Here is a 19,942-nt window from a genome sequence, read left to right as displayed (position 1 = left end):
ACTTCCACCTATTGTTATACTCACTATCTTGTTGGAAATGTATGCCGGGTGATAATAAAAAAATATGAGCTAAAGCACTTCCTTAATGCCTAGAACTTTGTTCTCATCCTGCTCTTGTCAAAGAAAAGTAAATACAGTCAACCTTGCCTAAGTCGAATCTATTTGGACTGAAGAAATAGCTTCGACTTAGAAAATTTGACTTATGAGGGATTAAAATCAATAGAATATAAAGAGAAGAGAACTTGAAAAGAATTCCAACTTGGGCGATTATTCGACTTATGCGCGGTTGACTGTATTTCATATTTGGATGGTCCACCAGATAAAGCTTGGCTGTTGTAATGTTCAAGAACAGCATTCACTGATGTTCATATATTTCAGCATTTGGGTTGTTTCCTGAAAGGATGCCTTCCTGTGTGTCAAAAGTCTGTCCATGTGACTTTACTGTTGGATTCATGATCATGTACACCATGTTTATTTGTGTGTGTGTTTTTTGGTTTGTGCTTTGGTTAGTTTTTACAAGAGTATGCAGTTACCTTTGCAGAAGGGAAAATGAAACTCCACTGTGCAGGTTTTAAAATCCACTCACTTGTTTGTGTGTTTTTTTGTGCTCTGTCTTTGTCAGCGAATGAATTCAAATGTGATGACATGAAAGTGGGATCCTGCCCGTTTGATACCTCACATGAACTGTGCCTGAGTTAACCATACACAAGTGTGCTGACTTGAAAAATGACATCCTAGGAATACAAAATTAAAATTACTGTTTTGCATAAGTGGCAATGATTTTAGTTAGAAAGGTTATTAATTTCTTTACTTTACCAGAGAGCTAGAAGAGCAAATTGTTCTCTCTTTTTGTACATACCTCCACCCCAAAGTGTGTAAGGGGGTATAGGAATCATCCAGAGGTAGGGTTGCCAGTAGTCTGTCAGTCCATTGGAAAATCTTTTGGATTGAAATATATTTTACTCCCTCATCTTTTGAGCAATGGACCCAAGCAATGGACCCAAAATTCAGCATGTGAGACATGACCACTTTCATCAGTAGATGTGAAAGACACCTTTTTTGTCAGTACGTGTAGCAAGTAATACATTGCAATGGTAACGGCAGAGTTTAAAAATACAGTGTATCATACCAAAATGTGCATGGAACTGCTTTATCAGTGTTGAAGCAGTTCAAGTGAAATTTTGCATGGATTGTGATCAATGTAATGTGTAGCTGTGCAATACACATTTGTGCGAGTGTCAAAAAATGTGTTGACAGAAAGAGGTTGAGCATGAGACAGTGTTAGGAGCATACTGTGTGGGTCTGCACACATGATGGCGTTTTTCTATGCGCATCGCATTTTTTCACTTGGCAGCCCAAGGGGGGGGGGAGGGTGTTAAACCCCCTAACCCCTCCCCCGTAGATATGCCACTGACAAGTTTTTATACAAATCATACAAAATGAGGTGGATTGAACTCCTCTTTCTTTTTGAGCATAAATTGCTTTGCAATTTGAGACATGATTGCTGAAATACGCTACTGCGCAAAACACCTTTTTTTTTTTACAGTTTCAAGATGTGTTGCCATGGTAACTGCAATTTTTATACAAATGAAACAAAAATGTGTAGATTGAGCTAACTTCCTTGTTTTTGAGCATTAGCCATAGGATTTGGCACATGTGACCCCTATAGCACTTAGATGTGCGAAACGCATCTTTCGTCAATGTGGACTGATACAACTTTACGTTTAGATATGTAACAGCTTTTTAAAATGAAAATCATACAAAAATATTGAAGATTAAGCTAATTTCCAATTTTTGAGCATTTGACTTGATTTTGGGCACATGTGACTGCTATAGTATGTCTTGCCATCATATAATTGTACAATATTTTTTTATTAAAAATTCTACAAAAATATTGTGGATTGAGCTTCCTCCTTCAGTCTTTTTTTAGCATTTGACATTGGCACATGTGACCAATATAATTTCTAGATGTGCAAGACACAATTTCTAGATGTGCAAGACACATATTTTATCAATGTTGAAACAATGCATTGCCATAATAACAGCATTTTTTTAATAAAAGCATAAAAAATATGGATCAAGTTTGTTTCTAAGCATTAACTTAGCAAATATCCGTCTTCTGACTTCGTTTGTCCACTGTCCTGTCACCCATGGTTCATTGTCTGAATGCACTTCACTATACATGTACTTCCATAGTATATCTTGTCTCTCTGGAAATGAAATTGGCATTGATCGTTGCTACTGTATTATAGTAAAATGATAATATTGGGTCAAACCTAAACCATTAAATTGCTAAAATCATAAATTATTTTTCCTTATCAACTATCTGAAGATTGGTTACATGCCCTGAGCTTATGGTTTTCCTATTTTGTATTGGCAGATGTCTTATAATACAATGCATTAATTAAGGCAATAGAAATTAGAAATGGTTGTTCGAAATGAAACTTTTTTCATACAAATTACTTCATGGAGTATTCAGGTGGTAAGTGAGACAATATATTTTCATACTATGTATGCCATGTATTGAACAGTTGGTGAATGTGTACATTTTTTTGTGCATGTTTTTAAATACCTTTGTTAATGTCATTGCCATGGAAACCAGGTAGGTGGTGTATAGGAATAATGCTAATATTATAGAAGTATAAAAGGAGGGAAATGTCTGTCCACTGTGACATACAAGTGCATTTCAATATGCCACATTTATTGCAATTCTACAAATGTATAGCTAACTGTTTTTGGTTTTTTTAATGAGCTGTTCTCCAGTATGTACATATTTATGTGTGTGGGTGCATGTGAGCTGTGTGTGTGTGCACCTTACAAAACAATATTGCCATTAGATTGTCAAGGAGAAGAAGAACAATGAAAGCAAGCCTACAATTGTTGAGTGGCAGAGCATAAAATGTCAAGGTTCTTATGGAAAAAGAGGTCCTACAGTTAGGCCCGAGTTCACGAAGGTGGTAAAATCTTGTCAATGGTTTAGACCATGGACAAAGACCATATTTTTTTAATGGGGCGACAAGTGTTGCATGGCCTACCGTAATTTGTTACGAAATCTGTCATTTCGTCGACGAAATGTTAATTTCGTTACAAAATGTAATTTCGTCAACGAAATAGGCCATGCGACACTTGGTGCCCCGCACAAAACTATGGTCTTTTCAAAACTACGGTCACGAAGATTGTACCATCTTCGTGAATTCGGGCCTTAGTGTTTGGTTAAACTTGGGGTATAGTTCTTGTGATTTTTTTTAAATACAAAAGCAAAATTGAAACCACATATACAGAACGTGGGATAGCTTTATTTTCACACCAAGTGATTTACAATCATTTATATTGATACACAGAGGACTTATCCAAAATTGTACTTTCTCTCTGTACAGATACATATATATATATATATATACATATCACTGACTGTGAATTGATTTTAGTGACAAATTTGAGCGTGGTGAACTCCATAGCTCTTCATCCGATTCAAGCAGAACAAAACAAATCTGGAACTAGTCCTTGGCATTACTGAACGTTTGTTACAAAAGCAAGAATACCAGTATCTTTTCTTTTTTGGAAATATGATTCTGCTCTGGACAATAGTCACTCTAACCAGTCAAATTCCCTCGAAAGCCAGTTTTGGTCTTTCTTTTTTTTTTTCTTTGTCCCATAAAGGGAGAAACATCAATTTCTGAAAACCTTAAAGTATGGTAACGAGAAAAAAAGGATGATACTGTATTCATAAACAAGGTGATTCATACATTTCTGGAAAGCTTAAGTCTCTAGGAATATGAATAATTAACTTTCAGAAGGTAAAAATGTCTCCAGAACGATGGAGAGATGGTGTATTTGAGACCCTTTTTAGACCACCTGAACCCGATCTGACGTCACGAAATGTGTGCTGTGCTATGCACTCCATCCACACAGTGGGCTCCGTCTATGGAGGGCCGTTGCGGACGTGGTTCATTTGGGGCATACGTATGGAGAGGCAGTTGCATATGTATGCCCGTTTCCATGTATGCCCCAAACGAGTTGTGTCCGCAGCGGCCTTCCATATCCATCGCCTCTCCCTCGCTTCTTCTACCACCTCGACTTTGCCACTGTCACGATCAGTGTCATTGTCACTGTCATCACTCAATTCACTCTCAATGTCAAACTCAAAGTCTTTCCGTACAATATAAGGTAAAAATTGGACGTTTTAATGTCTCAGCCGAGAAAGCAGATGCAACTAAAGACAGGCCAGATATTGCATCCGCTCACCAAGAAATATGTGCTTTATGAATGGTGGCCTCGATGTCCCACTGCACTCGTAAAGGGTTTTGTTCATTTTGTGACGTCATATTTTAGGGCTAGAAAAAGACGGCTGTTCCGGAGCGAATATCAGTGAAGCAAATTAGTCGGTTTTAACTCGCGATTTCTCAGTGGCGTGAATATCTTTTAGTAAGTCACATTAAAAATCTGTTTAAGGAGACAATTCCCTCTGCTTTGACACCTTCTTTTATATGATTTTCTTGATTTTAATGTCTCGTTCACCATACTTTAAATACCAGACCAGAACTGCAGCACAGAGAAAGAATAGCTAGGGCTTTGCTTCCATACTACATTCAGCATACACCCTCTACATATGAGCAAGTCTGTGCTTCCCTCCCTTTTCGTTTTGTCTTGTTTGTAATCATGAAAATTCAGTTTGCTCTTCATGACATACTGAGAAGGGGCACTTTTTGAAAGGCAGTGACTGGCACAACAAAGGGTCTGGAATCTCTAGTATCTGCTTGCTTTGGCAGATGGAATTGGGATGTCATTCCACCGACAAATCACTATGTAGAGCCCAATACTGTAAAAGTGGATATTTTCGCGCAACTAATTTTTTTACGCTTGGCTGGTTAAAAAGAGTTTTGTGTGTTTTTAATTCTGCAAAATCAAGACATTACTGCTGGAACATTATGGCAAGCAAAAATATTCAAGTGCTTTTATTGTTGCGCTAGCTTCTGATTGCGCAAAATGCGCGAAAATTTCAACACCACAAAAATTTCCACTTTTACAGTAGTTGGAGGTTCACAATGGTTCTCTCCCATTTGAAAGCAACACGACATTAAGGTAATCTAAACTGTGATTATGTTAAGCAACTTTCATCAGCTACTCTTTTATGAACCTAGTTTAATCACAGCTGTAATGGAATTGCAATAAGTATGTGGTCTGTTGAGGGTACTGATCATCTCAGTTCTGCGGAGTACTCAATGGCTGATGCAAGTAAGCATGAACAACACATCTTAACAATAATGATACCATTATCATGATGGTTATCTCTAATTTTGGGAAGCAATATTCTGGATTCAAGGTTTGTTTTTCCTTGCAAACACTTCATGGAATCAGAAGGAGACTGCAAAGAAAGTTGGATTTCACAAGTGTCCCAGTATTCACACAGAAGTTTCCATTGGTCTATGTGGGCGCAGCAACGAGTCCCGCTGCTCCCTGGCCAAGCGCCTGTCCTCCAACTGTACTTTCCAGAGGCTTGAACCCTAATTCTTCTGTAGGAACACCAAAGGTCTGCAGCTTGGCCTCGTAAGTACGAAGTAGATCATTGTGTGCCTGCAAGAATCAACAACATAGAGAAAAAAAAATAAGTATGTACTCTGCAAGACATGCACAAGAATGCCACTATCGTTGCTTCATATGCATGATGGTAGGAAGAGCTCAGGTAAGTGTGCTTAATATGCAGTTTAACTTCAATTTTAACTTTAATTTTCTGTGTTATAGACCCTCTATATAGCGGCCATCTGCCTAACGCGGCCAGCGGCCACTCATTTTGTATCCCATGGAGTGTATCAACCTGCGTATAGCGGCCACAAAAATTTACCTGAACAGTTTATCAGCCATGAATATGTTGACTTCTACGTTCTTTGCATGCATTCTTCAGACTCCTGGCTCTATCACACAGACATGACTGACAAACGCAGCTCTTCGTCGTGAAAAGCCGTATTATTACTCTGCCAACTTGACTAGATATAGACTTCAATAATGCCACCCTGAATAGATGCTACAAAGGCAAAGACAGCTTGCAATATCGTCATAGAATTTTACCAATATGCCGACTAATTAGTGATAAAAATTCCTTTGAATACACGTATAAGGACAATTGGATTCTCGTTTTGGAATATTGTTTATTGTTCACGTCAGCTTTGCACATTACCGATCCCCGCTTCAAAGTCGCTCGCAATCCCCACACATGCAAATCTGGTACGAACCAGCACTTCATGCTCGAAATGTTATTTTGAAGACTTACAAAAATTCAAGATAATCAAAATAAAGACTTCAATATTCAAGGTAAAAATGTTTCAGATGTTAATTTATTTTTATCAATTCAACAACGCCTTTATTTTATTTTTTAAAAATGGATATTTTTTTCCACTGAAGAGCTCGAATCTGTCTCGCCCCGAGAGAAACAATGTCAGTGTCCGTGCTTACTTTCAGCCAATTGTTACGCACCAGCTGTATTCTCCCCCTACAACGCAACAAAGTTATCAGCACTGTACGTCTGGTTTTTTTTTCTTTTCTTTTTCTTGCGTTCATATCGCATTGCATCACACCGTTTTCACCGCCGTTCAAGTTCCTTTTTGTGTTTTTTTTCTGAGTTTGCTTCGAATACCACAACTCCCAGATGGCTACCAACGCTGCAAAAGTGCCAGGAGGGCAGCATCAGCTCTCCTTAAAAAAAAGATGGAAGTCATCAGAATGCACGACAAAGACAAGTTGAGCGCACATACCATCGCCGAGAGGCTTTCTCCTCAAGGGCATTGCTGCGGGAGAACTCAAATCCAAAACATACTGAAGAGGAAGCAGGAATGGATCGAGGTGTTTGAAAGAAATGTACCACTCGACCGCAAACGAAAGAACCGAAAGACAGCAAATGATGAACTGAATGCCATCCTCTACGAATGGTTCAAGGATTGCACGGCTCGGCTTTTCCCTGTTAGCGGTCCTCTTCTTCAGCAGAAGGCAAGGGATGTAGCAGTGCAACTACAGCTCGACGACTTCAAAGCATCAAACGGCTGGTTGGAGGCTTTCCGTCGGCGGCACAACATCATCTTCGGCAAGATGAACGGAGAGATTGGTGGAGTCGAGACAGATGTTGTAGATGACTGGAAACAGAGGCTGCCCGAACTGTGCGCTGACTACGACCTCCGTGACATTTACAACATGGATGAAACGGGACTTTTCTTTAAGGCATCTGTTGATTCTACCCTCCACTTCAAAGGGACAGACTGCTCTCACGGAAAATGGTCAAAGGAGCGCATCACTCTCATGCTGTGCGCCAACACCGTCGGAGAAAAGGAGCCTGCGATGATCATCGGCAAGTCAATCAAACCACGATGCTTCGGTAGGATTGAACGTAAGGATCTCCCTGTGGACTATCATGCAAACAAAAAGGCCTGAATGACCAGCAATCTCTTTGAACTCTTCATAACAAAGCTCAACGAGAAGATGAAGCGACAACGTCGAAAGATCCTCATGCTCCTTGACAATGCTCCTTGCCATCCTCACTTGCAGTTGTTGAACATCAAACCGGTCTTCCTTCCTCCGAACACCACTTCCGTCACCCAGCCCATGGACCAGGGAATCATTCAAGCGGCGAAGTTGAAGTTCAGAAAGCGTCAGTTGAGAGGGATCATCCAGCACATGGAGCAGGAACCAGGCTTAACTGCCCCTGATATCATGCGACGTACCAACCTCCTCCAGGCCATTTACTGGGTCGATCAGTCATGGAAAGACACTAACGCTGAAACAATACAAAAGTGCTTCCGCAAGTGCGGTGTCAGCCCCCAGGACGTCGGTGAGGTAGAACTTGAGCAAGAAGAGCCAAGCGATGGACTGGAAGGTGTGTGTCAAGAAGGAGCTGGAGATGTCCTTGGAGGACCTGGTGACAACTGATGCTTCTCTCGTGACAACTGATCCCGACCAGGCTTCAACTGTGCAGGATTTTCAGCGTCGGCTTGAATCCAACCATGATGACGGTGAAGACAGCGAAGAGGAGGAACCACAGCTCAGCCAGCTCAAACTCAAAAATCTTGTTGATGTCGGGAAGAGCATTGCAGACATACAGGCATTGGCAGTGAGCAAAGGGTACACCGAGATTCTCGAAAGATGCGATGGCTTGGAAAATGCAGTCCTCCGAGAGCATCAACGACAATGACAGGAGGTCCGACAGACCACGATGCTTGACTTCTTCAAAAAGATTTGATGTTCTTTGACACTTCCTAACGGCTCTTTTCAGTGCCAACCATTACCAAACGGCCCTTTTCAGGGCCACAAACGGCTCTTTTCAGAGCCAACATGACACCGAGTGAGATACGTCCCCATCGTGGTATCGGTAATGCGTTGGCCTGGGTCGCGTAGCTGAATCTCACAATACATTTGTAGTCAAATCTTCACAAAAATAAAAAAATAGTAATAGAAAAAAAAATCAAAAGAAAAGAAGAAGCCTAAAATAAAATTAGAAATGAAGTACACGACTTGTGAATTGCACAAACAAAATCTTCGTACTCTAGCTGCTAGTGCAAACTTATTTGCCTTTTTTAAAAAGAATAACATGCGATATTCCATGCTATTGTGCAATACACATGTTAAAATGCAAAATGGCCGCCGACCTGTCTATAGCGGCCACCTGTCTATAGCGGCCACTTTTTTGGTTTCCCTTCGGTGGCCGCTATAGACAGGTTTGACTGTACATGAAGAATTCAGTGTCTTTTGTGTTTCATATCATATCATAAGTAGACCAACTTATTTCCCTCCAGTCCTGAAATTTACAAGAGGGGTTTATCTGTTCAACTCTGCTCATAAGTCTTTAACCCTACTTACACTATTGTCACTACTTATTCTTAACATGCAGTCAGTGGATTCTGTCAAATGCTTCATGGGAATTGACAAACTAATATAACCTTTCCCACTGAAATAATTGAAGTGATCATAAAGAATCCATGAACTGCTAATCAGCCTCCTTATCTTACCTTGCAAACCCGAGCCAGCTCATATTGGAGATCTTTGATGGCACTATTCTTGGAATCCAGGACATCCTGCAGAGCAGAGAACATACAGAAAATAGAAGGTGTGAGAGGAAAAAAAAACTTCTTAAACAACTGCATAGAAAATATCTATCTGTTGTCACTGGTCATACTGGACATAAGTAATCAGAATAGCATGTAAAGTACGACCCCAGTTTTTACAGCTGTCCTCATTTAGACAGCTCTAACCCTACCTGATGATACAGTTCATGTAAGAGTAGAGTTTCACAATGTCTGCATCTTGCCTGATCAACCACATGCAGATTGGTGTATGTTTGTGTCAGGGTATAATGCAACTAACCTCCAGTTTCCTGGTGACCACAGTCAGAGCAGTTGGGTCAAGGTTGGAGGCAGAGAGCACTTCATTGAGCTGTGCCTCCTTCTTCTCCAGCGTATCAGCAAGGGCACCAAGCTTCTTCTCAAGCAGCAGGTTCTTGAAGCTACTCTTCTGCTGCACCTCATGGATGGCCTTGACAAACTTGGCATAGAGCTCATCTCGCTCTTTCTGCAGCTGTGGATGCAAGGACAACAATAAATACGATTGGAAGGGGTAATTTGCACAAAACATGCACACACAACATGAAAGGACAGCCTTCATGTAGGGGTGATTTTGATACTTTGATACAGTCTTTCACAGAGGCTGTATAAGGACAGAAAATAACAAGAAGTCTTCTTGTATTTGTTTGAAATCAATGTTACAAAAATGTTTTTGAAACCTCTTTGCACTGATCTGAAGAAAAAACTTGTCAAAAGGATGTAGTCTAAAATTGATTACACTAATGCCTGATCCTGCAATAGATATACTCTCCCAAATATGATATAGGACAAGGTGCAGGAGCTTTATGAACAAAAGATCTAGCTGGTCTAGTGCTCACCTGAGGCACTGCAAGTTCACCGTCCACACACTCTTGCAGACTAAGAATCTAATACCCCGATCTCACTAGACGGCGATTCCGCTACGATCATCAAAAATCGACAAAGCGCGGTGGATCGTGGCTTGATCGCTTTAAATCTTCTCCATCGTATCTTGAGCGGTTCAGAAGCGCGGAGGGTCGCCACCATCGCCATGGTCAGCGACCTCGCTACGGAAGTTTTGAATATATCCAAAACTTCCGTAACGAGGTCGCCGTGGTTTTAGAGCATATCAAACTCGCCTCACGAGCACATTAAAAGCGCCACATTCGTAACTCTGACGGGGTAGCAACGCGTTAGGCGTAACTCAAGCACATCAAAAGCGGCCTCATCGCCCATGAAAATTACCACTTTTACAGCATTACGTAACAGGAACCAACCATGAACAAAAGAAAGTGAATCTACTCTGTGTATTAAATTGTTTGTTTTTTATATACCATTGCAAATCAATGAAAGTAAATTCAGTTGTAATCTTTTCAAATATATCTTCATAAATTTGTCTCATCGTAGGATACGATTTGTAGTTTGCTCGTAAGCCGGTTCTTTAATATTATATACATATTTTACCCTTTTAATTGAATGGATGACTTAACTTAATAGTGCAATTTCACATCAGGTTCTTACAGGTGTGTTCTAGAATGCTAAGATGTAAGGGTAAAACCATATTTTGCATATCCACGTTCGTTTGACACTGACATCTGCCTGAAGAAATTCAATCATGAAACCAATTTCATACCCTGATCGCTTGAGATCGTAGCATGAGCCCGGCATAAACGTATCACTGTTGCTCCAATCGTATCACTGTTGTAGCGAGGTCTTGATAAGCGTACTAATATCGCAATACGATTGCTTTGATCGCAGAAGCAGCGCGTCTCGTCGGCTTGGAAAAGCGGCAAAAACGTGGCAGCGTCGTAGCATTATCGTGGCACTATCGCCTACAGCGCAGGCTGAACGTAGAGAAATCATAGTGTAATCGCCTCGGAGGCCAAATATGGAGATGGACGGCGATCGCGCCACGAATTGTTAAATCGTCATAGATCGCCATGGTCACCTTCCTAGTGAGATGGGGGCCTAAGAAGAACATAGTCAATTTGGGGGGAATAGGGGCAGGGGCATGTTGTCTATTTGTATATTTCAGCACACTGGTGATAATACCTGCCAAGTTTGCAGTTTGCAGTTTGCAGAAAACTTCACAATGTATTTTCAAAAAAGAAGATGAAAATGTGAAAACTGGCCCCCTATTTGATCCTAGCCTCAAAGAGGCCATCCCTGGATCTGGCACGAACAAATTTGAAAGAACATTCACCAGTGTATATACATTATTGTATCTGGTTTAAAAGAAGATTTGTTTAAAGATTAATATTTAACTTGGGGACTCTGGGGTCCCTAAGGGTGGCAAAGGTGCCAATTTGTACAAATATATATGCTATCAACCCAACAATAATACCTGCCAAGCATGGAGACAAATTTGACCATGCATTTTCAAGTTGAAAATGTAAACATTGGTCTCAATTTTTTCATCCCCCTCCCCCAGCCAACAATGGAAATTATCCTACATCTAACATGAACAGACTTGAAACTGCACATAAAAACACACTTAGAGCATTTTAGCTCTAGCATTTCTGATTTTATAGAAGAAGATCTTTTAAAAATTCTCTAATGAAGGGTTCTGCGACCCTGGGGGCCTTTAAGTGGGGCATGGTGCCCATTTGTGCAAATATTTATTTGATCACCCTAGCAAGAATACCTGTCACGTTTGGTGAATATGTTAACATGCATTCCGAAGTACCTGAAGATTTGAAAGTGTATGCCCCCCCCCCCCCCCCCCCCCTTTGATCTCCTCACCTCCCCCCACTGCACAGTCATCAATGTACTTACTCATAGCACTACCTTACATGTAGCTCTATTACTACTGGTTCTAGAGAGGAAAAAAAATAAGATTCCTTAATTTAGGGGCTTTGGGGGCATTGAACAAATAGAGATCCTATTTCCCTAGAGATGCTACATGGGAAGTTTGGTGAAGATCCACCATGAGGTTTCAATACAAAGCTGTAAATGTGAAACTTGGCCCAAAGTTGCTTCACCCTTCCCCTCCCCCTTCCCTTCTCCCTTCCCCACAGGGCCCAAACAATCCTAAAACTAAAGTCATCAATTTAGTTACAAACAGTGCTAATTCCGCTCTATCATTTCTGGTTAGGACTTTTTGTAAATTCCTTTTCAGGGCATTAGGGTGCTCTTAGAGGCATGGTGCCCATTTCAACAAACTGAGCTCCTTTACCCTAGGGATGCTACCTGCCAAGTTAGGTGAAAATCTGTCATGGAGTTTGCAAGATGAAGCTGAAAATGTAAACAGTTTACGCAAGACCCACGACGGACGCAGGATGATGAATGATCGGAATAGGTCACTCAGGTAAATAAGCAGTGAAATGGATGGAAGCATACATTTTACACTTAGTATTGACAAGGATATAATAACACAGGGAAATGTATCATAGTTATGTCCATGTCAGTGAAGTTCAAAATGGCAAATTTTAGTTTGGCAAATCTTTATTCTTAAAAGTTATAAGATGTCATGCATTTGTGAAATATAATCTTGCAAAGTCTTAGGATGGTTAATGGCATCTATATTATGAGTAAAAGAAGAAAAGGAAAAGGAAAAGAACAAAAGTTATGCTTACCTGCTCAAACCTCTGCTCCAAGACATCATGTTCCCATTGGAGATCCTTGTACTCTTTGTCCATGATTTTTAACCTTGCCTTTGCACTCTGTTCAAGAACAATGAATCACACACATCATAGATATTAGTAGGTGTTCACTTGACTTGAGAATTAGCTATGCTCTGAACAGGAAACCTCAAGCAACATTCATGTCACATACCAGCTTCCAGAATTTAGTTGACTTTGGTCAAAGAAACAAAGTCAAAGTTGTCTTCTCATTTAATGTCCACTGGCATCATTCAGAATATCATGTTCACACATTACATGTTACTTACTGAGAAATAAGCACCATTTCAACAAAAAAAAAGCAAAAGGTAATTCAAACCATTAGAATATAGACAAGGTTCCGTAACGTCACCTTCATTGACACTCATCAGCCTGTAAATGTGCCTGAGGGGCAAAATAAAAAACACCACAAGATGCTGCAGACAATATATATGCACTGTAACATGTACAAATGACCATTATGCTCTGCTATGCTTTTGAGTCATAACTTTGTCAGCTGATGGCCGCTAATGTACTTTCGTATCCATGTAGGTATCTCAAATTGTATTATCCAAATTACATAAAAATCAAAGGAAACACTTCATGACTTACTTCAAACCATTTACAAAAGTTTGAAGCCAATCGGTTGTCGGGAAGTGTTGATATTGTCGTTGGCTTTCATGCTGTCATCCAGAACTAACTCTTCGCGTGTGATTGCAGTGTAGGCTGCCTACATTATCTGACACTAAAGTTAGCCATCAAATATTGCGTGACACACTGTATATCTTTGAAGTAAAAGGCTAAAAATCAATGTACATGATCAATGATTATGGCAAGTTCAAAAAAGTCTGTTGATAATGTGTGTGTATGCATGTGTTTCTATTACGTTGTATAATATTAGCTAACTTCAGATTCAGAATGTACAGTACAGGCAGTGTAAGCTACAATCGTCTCGAAGAGTGATTGTTTTGAGAGACAACATGTAAAATATGTTGACATTGATATGAACATGGAATTCCTCATAAACAGACTTGGTACAAATTTATGTGAGTGGCTGGCTGGAAACATTTTGGTGTTGTGAAATTTGAGATATCTACAGAATACCAAAAGTACATTAGCGCCACTGCTCGCTTTTCTGGGAATAAATTGTTTCGACTCTGTATTTCATAACATCTGACTTTCTTGCCATTAACACAGACTGACTCCTCATTTGTGCAGCCATGAGCAACACAACTCTTTAACTACTATTAGTTATGCTCAAAACTTTCAAAATTGAATAACAAGTCAATATCTAGCATAAATGCTTTGCTGTTTCCAGACTTCTTGCAAGATCTAGTGTTTGTGACCAGCCACTATCTACACATAGCTAGTAAGCGGCACTCGTACTGCGTACTTAACTGCCTGGCTGGCGTGATAAAATCACAAGCGATGAGACGTGGGATGTAACGCTTATGTGCTTACCCCCCATATGCAGTTTTTGCCCCTGAGCAAGTTAAGCTATGGCCTGGTGATGTCATTGGAAGCCTCGTCTATACTGTGCAGGGCTTAACATTAGAGGTGGTCCAGTGGCCCAGGGCCACTAAAAATTGATGTTTAGCCATTAGATTTTTTAAAAGGCTGTCTTTGGTGGCTTGACCTGGCAGCTAAAATCAAAAATAAATTTTTATATTTCCTTTCATTTTGGGTCACTACATTCCTTTTTCAAGCCACCAAATTTCAAATTCATAAATTTTAGTGGCCCGACAGCCACCAGAGAAAAAAAAAAAGTTAGTGTCAAGACCTGCTGTGCTCACAATGTCCTACTGCTTCTGAAGACCAAATGGCTAAAACTGCTGACTGTTCATACAGAATACAGTTTGACAAGTGTTTATTCTTTCCTCATTGCTTTCAAATGAAAAACCAATGATACACTATCACAGACAAATAATTTTGCAAAGAGGTTTCCACTTTGAAAGTGCACTCACAGCAAGGGAAGCCTTGTCCTTCTCATAATTGGCCAGCTGCCTGGTGAGCTCTGCAACCTCCTCCCTGGCCTTCTCTAGTGGCTCTTTAAGGCGCCGGTTTTCTGCCTGGATCTCATTCATGTGCTTCTCCATCCTTTCCTCTTTCTTCTTCATCTCCTCAACTTGTTCCTGCGATGATTTAAAATTTGATGTGTGACAGAACTTGTTGGCAATTTGTTGTGCAGCTCAAGCACATGTAACATTGAAATTATCTGAAGCTTGAAATACAAAACCATACAGGAAAAAAAAAAAAGATAATCTGATTTACACCGACATCAACAGAGAAAGTTTGTAAATATCTGATTAAGTTCCCTAAGTGATCATCGGCTCAGTGAATTTCAGGCAATTCATTCCAAAAATGAAAAATATATTTTGTATTACGTCATAACACAAGAATGCAAAGCAGAAAATTGACACAACATAATAATTTTACAATAATACAGGGATATGGAAAAGGGAGGCAGTAAAGACCTCGAATGCATTTGTTTTACTTCCCATTAGACAACAAATTGTAACCATTTGACGATGCAAGCCCAAGTAAATCAAACTTAGTAGCATGTGTTAAACTGACAATAGATATCAATTGATTTGTCAGACAAACAGAGCTCCATTTAGTCACTCCCATTCCATTAAAGACTTTGGGAACATACCTTTAGGGAGTTAATGAGAGCAAGGTTGTTGAGAGTAATGTCGTTGTAGTAATTTTTGATGTCGCTGAAGGCTTTCTCATGATTCCTCATCAGAGTATTAATCTGGCTGTTCTTCCTCTCCTCAATTTCATGAATCTCTGTTTTGCGTCGAAGTTCAAGCTCTTCCCGTAGAGACCTCATCTTCTTCTCATATTTGGCCTCAATTTCTGAAATGTTTCACGATAATGCATATCAAAAACCCTTATTAACTGCAAGGCAACTAAATGCTCATACAAATTTTCAAACTGCCTTGTTTCTTAAATCTGGATGAAACATATAACATGAAATAAACACTGATATGCCATCAGCATTTCTGCACATTACAGCTGCACGGTTTGTCACTACACTGACAGCTTGTTTTGTGTTTCATAACAGCCTTCGCAGAAATTCCACTTTCTCTTGTAATGGTTTTAAGGCAAACAACATGCGAATCTTACAGAATGATAATGTCTTACTTTACCCTGTTGATGGCCAACTGCAAAGGATACCAATAATCAGTAATCCATGCCGAGGCACTACCTGCACGAGCGCAGACATGCATTCATGACTTAGTATAATGTACGTCAGACAAGTCATATCTATGTGACACTGTAAGTGCAACTTGACTTCATAAATCTTGCATGCAGCCATAAATCATCTTGTCCCCATTGATGGCGATCGTAAGTTCACTTTTCCATGAACAATTCAAAGAAAGCTTACTCAGTATTCTTTGTTTTATTGAGAGCTGGCTAGACATGTATATATATATATGATTACTGTGTGACTGTGTCTATGGTGCTAGTGTAAGAGTCTGTTTCTGGCATGCCGAATTATGTCTTCCTCTAGTGATGCGGCGAATTGATCGTTCCCTGCACATTTAACATGTTAAAATGTAAACCGTAGCCCTTTATCACCTCTCAGTACCTCTCAATTTCTTCAAAATTTATACTTAGGTACACATTTTAAAGACTTTCTGCAGGACATTGAGACAATGAGAATAGATGAAGCTTTGAACCAAAATGCCCACCTGATTATCTGGTAAATATAACATGCTTTGTAACTATTTGTTCACTTTGTATATCAAGTAAATGGAGTAACCGATTAAACGGTATCCAATAATGCAGAGACTACTGTGTTATACGAAATAAAAGAGGTTAAAAAAAAATACTGCCTGCAAAAGTGGGATAAGAATTGAAGCACAGACAATTGACTAGAAAAATTGCACTGGTGTACATGAATACAATGCAGTGTGGCAGGCACGGATATGGCTCAGGCTAGCTGGATAAAAATCTTACCTCTTGCTTCTCTTTCAAAGTCTGCACGAAGGTTTGTGACAAGTTCATCATTTTTCTGCATTGAGCAAACAAGATAAAATGCAAAAGAAGTACATGAATAATGATCTGAATCTTCACCATCTTCACTACTCAAGGCTATGATAAAGTTTATTTGTTCTTTTATCTGTATCTTCCAATGATGTCAGACTGCCAGGCAGACTGCCAGGACCTTTTAACATTCATTGCCATTCTGGGAAATTAAAAGATTTGCTAGTCATTAGTTATACTAGTTTTATTACAAGATTAACAGATTGAATTTCCGAAATGTAACAACTACTTGTTTTTCTTGATAATTCAATTACATATCATCACAAATGCTTATCGCAGGTACAATTAGATATGACAGAAAATTAACAATCTCACATTCAATATAGGATAATGAAATGATGTTAAGTCCAATGTCATAGTGTGATTACACACCCTGGGAACATACAAACAACTTCTCAATACATGCACAGATCTTATAGAGAGTTTTGAGGTTTACCATCTTGAGGTCCTTGATGATGTCTTCATGTGCGAGTTCTTGCTCCTTGAGAGACACTTTGAGGTTCCTCTTGTCCTTCCTCAAGTCTGACTCGTTGGATCTGTGGTCATCCTGGGCAAGCTTCAGTGCTACAGCACTTTCAGCCTTCAGCTCCGAGATGTTATTCTGGTGTTCATATAGCAAGTGCTTGACCTTTTGTTTGTAGACCTTCAAAGAGGCAGAATATGGAATTCTTTGAATATGCTTTTCAAGGAAAGGGGAAGATACACTATATAGTTATGACATTTACAATGGAGTCATGATAATCATGAGCCTGCAAGATCAACATAATATCGTGACAGAGCACTCATGCATATTTTTCAATGCTATCATTCTAAAACTCAAGAGAGTGCTTGCAAATTTGAAATTTGATTGTGGCTGTTAAAAACAAATCAGAGCTAATCACAAGTTTTGTAATCTATTTTGTAATCATGACACTGATGTCTACAGAAAGGATGCTCTCCACTCTTTACAAAGTTTACTTCCATCTTTAAAGGAAAAAAAATTGTGGAAGTTTACTTCCAACTTAAAAAACAAAAACAAGACAAACCATTAAATCTTAGGCCAATACAATATTGTCAATACAGAAATACTTAGGAATCAACACAGAAATGATCACAAAGACAATGATAATCATAATCATATGAACAGCTACAGCAACAGCAACACTACAGGCAATGGCCTCAGAATGTGAAAAGTATATAAACTATAGCATAAAATATCTATTTCATGCTAATGACTATCAATACTAATTGGCACAAAAATACATAAATCTCAAGATGTATCAAGTCAATATTTAACGCAAAAACACGTTTTACCAGGACTGCCTCTTTCCCCATCCTCTTCTCCTTACTTTTATTTCAACCTGATGCCTTTCTTCAGCATCCTCCATCTCACGATCCTTGTTCCTCAGCCCTGCCCGTGACTCCTCCAGCTGCCTCTTGGTAATCTCCCAGAAGGTGTTGACCTTGTCCCGTTCTAACTGGAAATAGTTCCTCTCCTCCCTCTCGCGGTCCAGCTCTTCACGTAACCTGACAATATGTTCCTCCAGCTGGAAATTAGCATGAATAAAAAGAGGATAACACAAGAGACCCAGCAGGTCCCACATTCACCCAAATATCCCAAGTTCATCTTCCACACTCTTGCAGACTATTACCCAAGAAGAGCATAGCAGACTTGGGGGTGTTTGAGGGCCTCCATGGGGGTTGGTGTCCATACTTATCACACTGTCAATAGTACCTGCCAAGTTTGTAGAAAATTTGACCATGTACTTTCAAATAAACAAATCAAAATTTGCAAACTGGCCCCCAATTTGGTACCAGCCCTAATGGGAAGGGGGAACCCCTGGATGTGCCATGAGATGCATGAAAATATTCTCGGCAATGTATTTACTCATAGCATTGACTCTCCTTTCTGGTTATAGAAATATTCTCTACTTTGGGGGCACTGGGGCATCACGCCGGTATGCCGGTCAATATTCTACAAGTGTATCACCCTGGCAATAATACCGGCCAATTTTGTTGAAAAAATGACTATGATACATTTTCAGGAAGATCAAAATGTGAAAATTGGCACCCAACTTGGTCTCTCAATAAGACGGGGCAAACCTGAATTTGATATAATGAACACGCTTGATACTAGTCACCACTGAACTTACTCATAACACTAACTTAGCTATATCACTTTTGGTTCTGGAGAAGATTTTTAAAGATTCCTTAATTTGGGGCATTATGCCCATTAGAAGAAATTGAGAATCCACAGAATTCCCCCGAGAGATGTTACCTGCCAAGTTTGGAGAAAATGCTTTACAGGGTTTTCAAAAGGAAGTTAAAAATGTAAAAAATCTACACATGATGCATGCCGGATGCCTAAAAATGACACTAGCAAAGTTGAGTCTTCAGCTCAGGTGAGCTAAAAACCCATTGCTACAAAAAAATGTTGACATGCAATTTGGCAAAAATTACTTGTAACATTAACATATAAATATGCATCAGTTTTCCAAGTTGGCACTAATTACACCATTAAACTTGGCTTTGACAATTGTGGTTCTTAGCACTGCCAGATTACAACCCACCAGAGTTACAGTCTTTACTAACTAATTCAAATTCTCTGAAATTGCTTTTGCTAGCTGAAGATTGGCACATGGATTGATTAAAACTACAATGATGATACAATACACTGCATGCTATATCCTATAGTTTATGCTCGCCACATGTGACATTATATTTTCTCCTGAGTGAACACCTATTTTGTTAGCAAATTCAAAAACCAAACCAGCCATTATAACATTCAGTTTCACATAGCAATGACCATCTGCATTTGTAGAAATCTAAGAAATAGAAATGGCCCCTGAAAACAAATGTGCTTGTGCTATGTTTAGTGCTAGTGTTTATGCTAGTGATTACCAACCATCAAGAATATACTGCATTTGCTGTGCTTTATCAGAATGTAAACTAATACAATACTGAACACAACTTGTCCAAAACTCAAAACCCTAATTCTCACATAATATTAATCCACTAATTACAAAACATGATTTTCTTCTAAAAGGTGACACTTGTCATTATCATCAGAAAAAGAGAATTCCTAGTGGATTTACACAACTTTGTGCACATGGAACACTGAACATACACATATATACATACCTGTTCCTTTGACATTTCTTCTGTTGAGATTCCATCGATAACAGTTGGTGTCTTTGCCTTGGCTGACTTCTTCTTTTTCCCCTTTTTTCCTTTCTTCGGAGGCTAAAGAGA

General features: G+C 39.4%; 1 protein-coding gene across 1 annotated transcript in view; it reads right to left on the bottom strand.

The window, feature by feature from the left end:
• Window positions 1–3,514: 3,514 nt before the first annotated feature.
• The window catches only part of LOC139736879 (dynein regulatory complex subunit 4-like), a 29,394-nt gene continuing 12,966 nt past the window's right edge, over window positions 3,515–19,942 (bottom strand). Inside the window, exons 2-11 of the mRNA XM_071647540.1 lie at window positions 19,832–19,933; window positions 18,040–18,237; window positions 17,148–17,354; window positions 16,625–16,679; window positions 15,312–15,517; window positions 14,623–14,790; window positions 12,635–12,721; window positions 9,346–9,555; window positions 8,991–9,056; window positions 3,515–5,574 (exon numbers count right to left, since the gene is read on the bottom strand). Of these exons, the coding sequence (XP_071503641.1) occupies window positions 5,425–5,574; window positions 8,991–9,056; window positions 9,346–9,555; window positions 12,635–12,721; window positions 14,623–14,790; window positions 15,312–15,517; window positions 16,625–16,679; window positions 17,148–17,354; window positions 18,040–18,237; window positions 19,832–19,933 (1,449 nt within the window). The 3' untranslated portion in view covers window positions 3,515–5,424. The remainder of the gene's footprint in view (window positions 5,575–8,990; window positions 9,057–9,345; window positions 9,556–12,634; window positions 12,722–14,622; window positions 14,791–15,311; window positions 15,518–16,624; window positions 16,680–17,147; window positions 17,355–18,039; window positions 18,238–19,831; window positions 19,934–19,942) is intronic.

Source organism: Diadema antillarum, unplaced genomic scaffold (assembly GCF_040938485.1).
Source record: "Diadema antillarum isolate AM-2024a unplaced genomic scaffold, OU_Dant_1.0 seq00000672_RagTag, whole genome shotgun sequence".
NCBI lineage: Eukaryota > Metazoa > Echinodermata > Echinoidea > Diadematoida > Diadematidae > Diadema > Diadema antillarum.
This window is presented reverse-complemented; position numbering and strand designations above follow the sequence as displayed.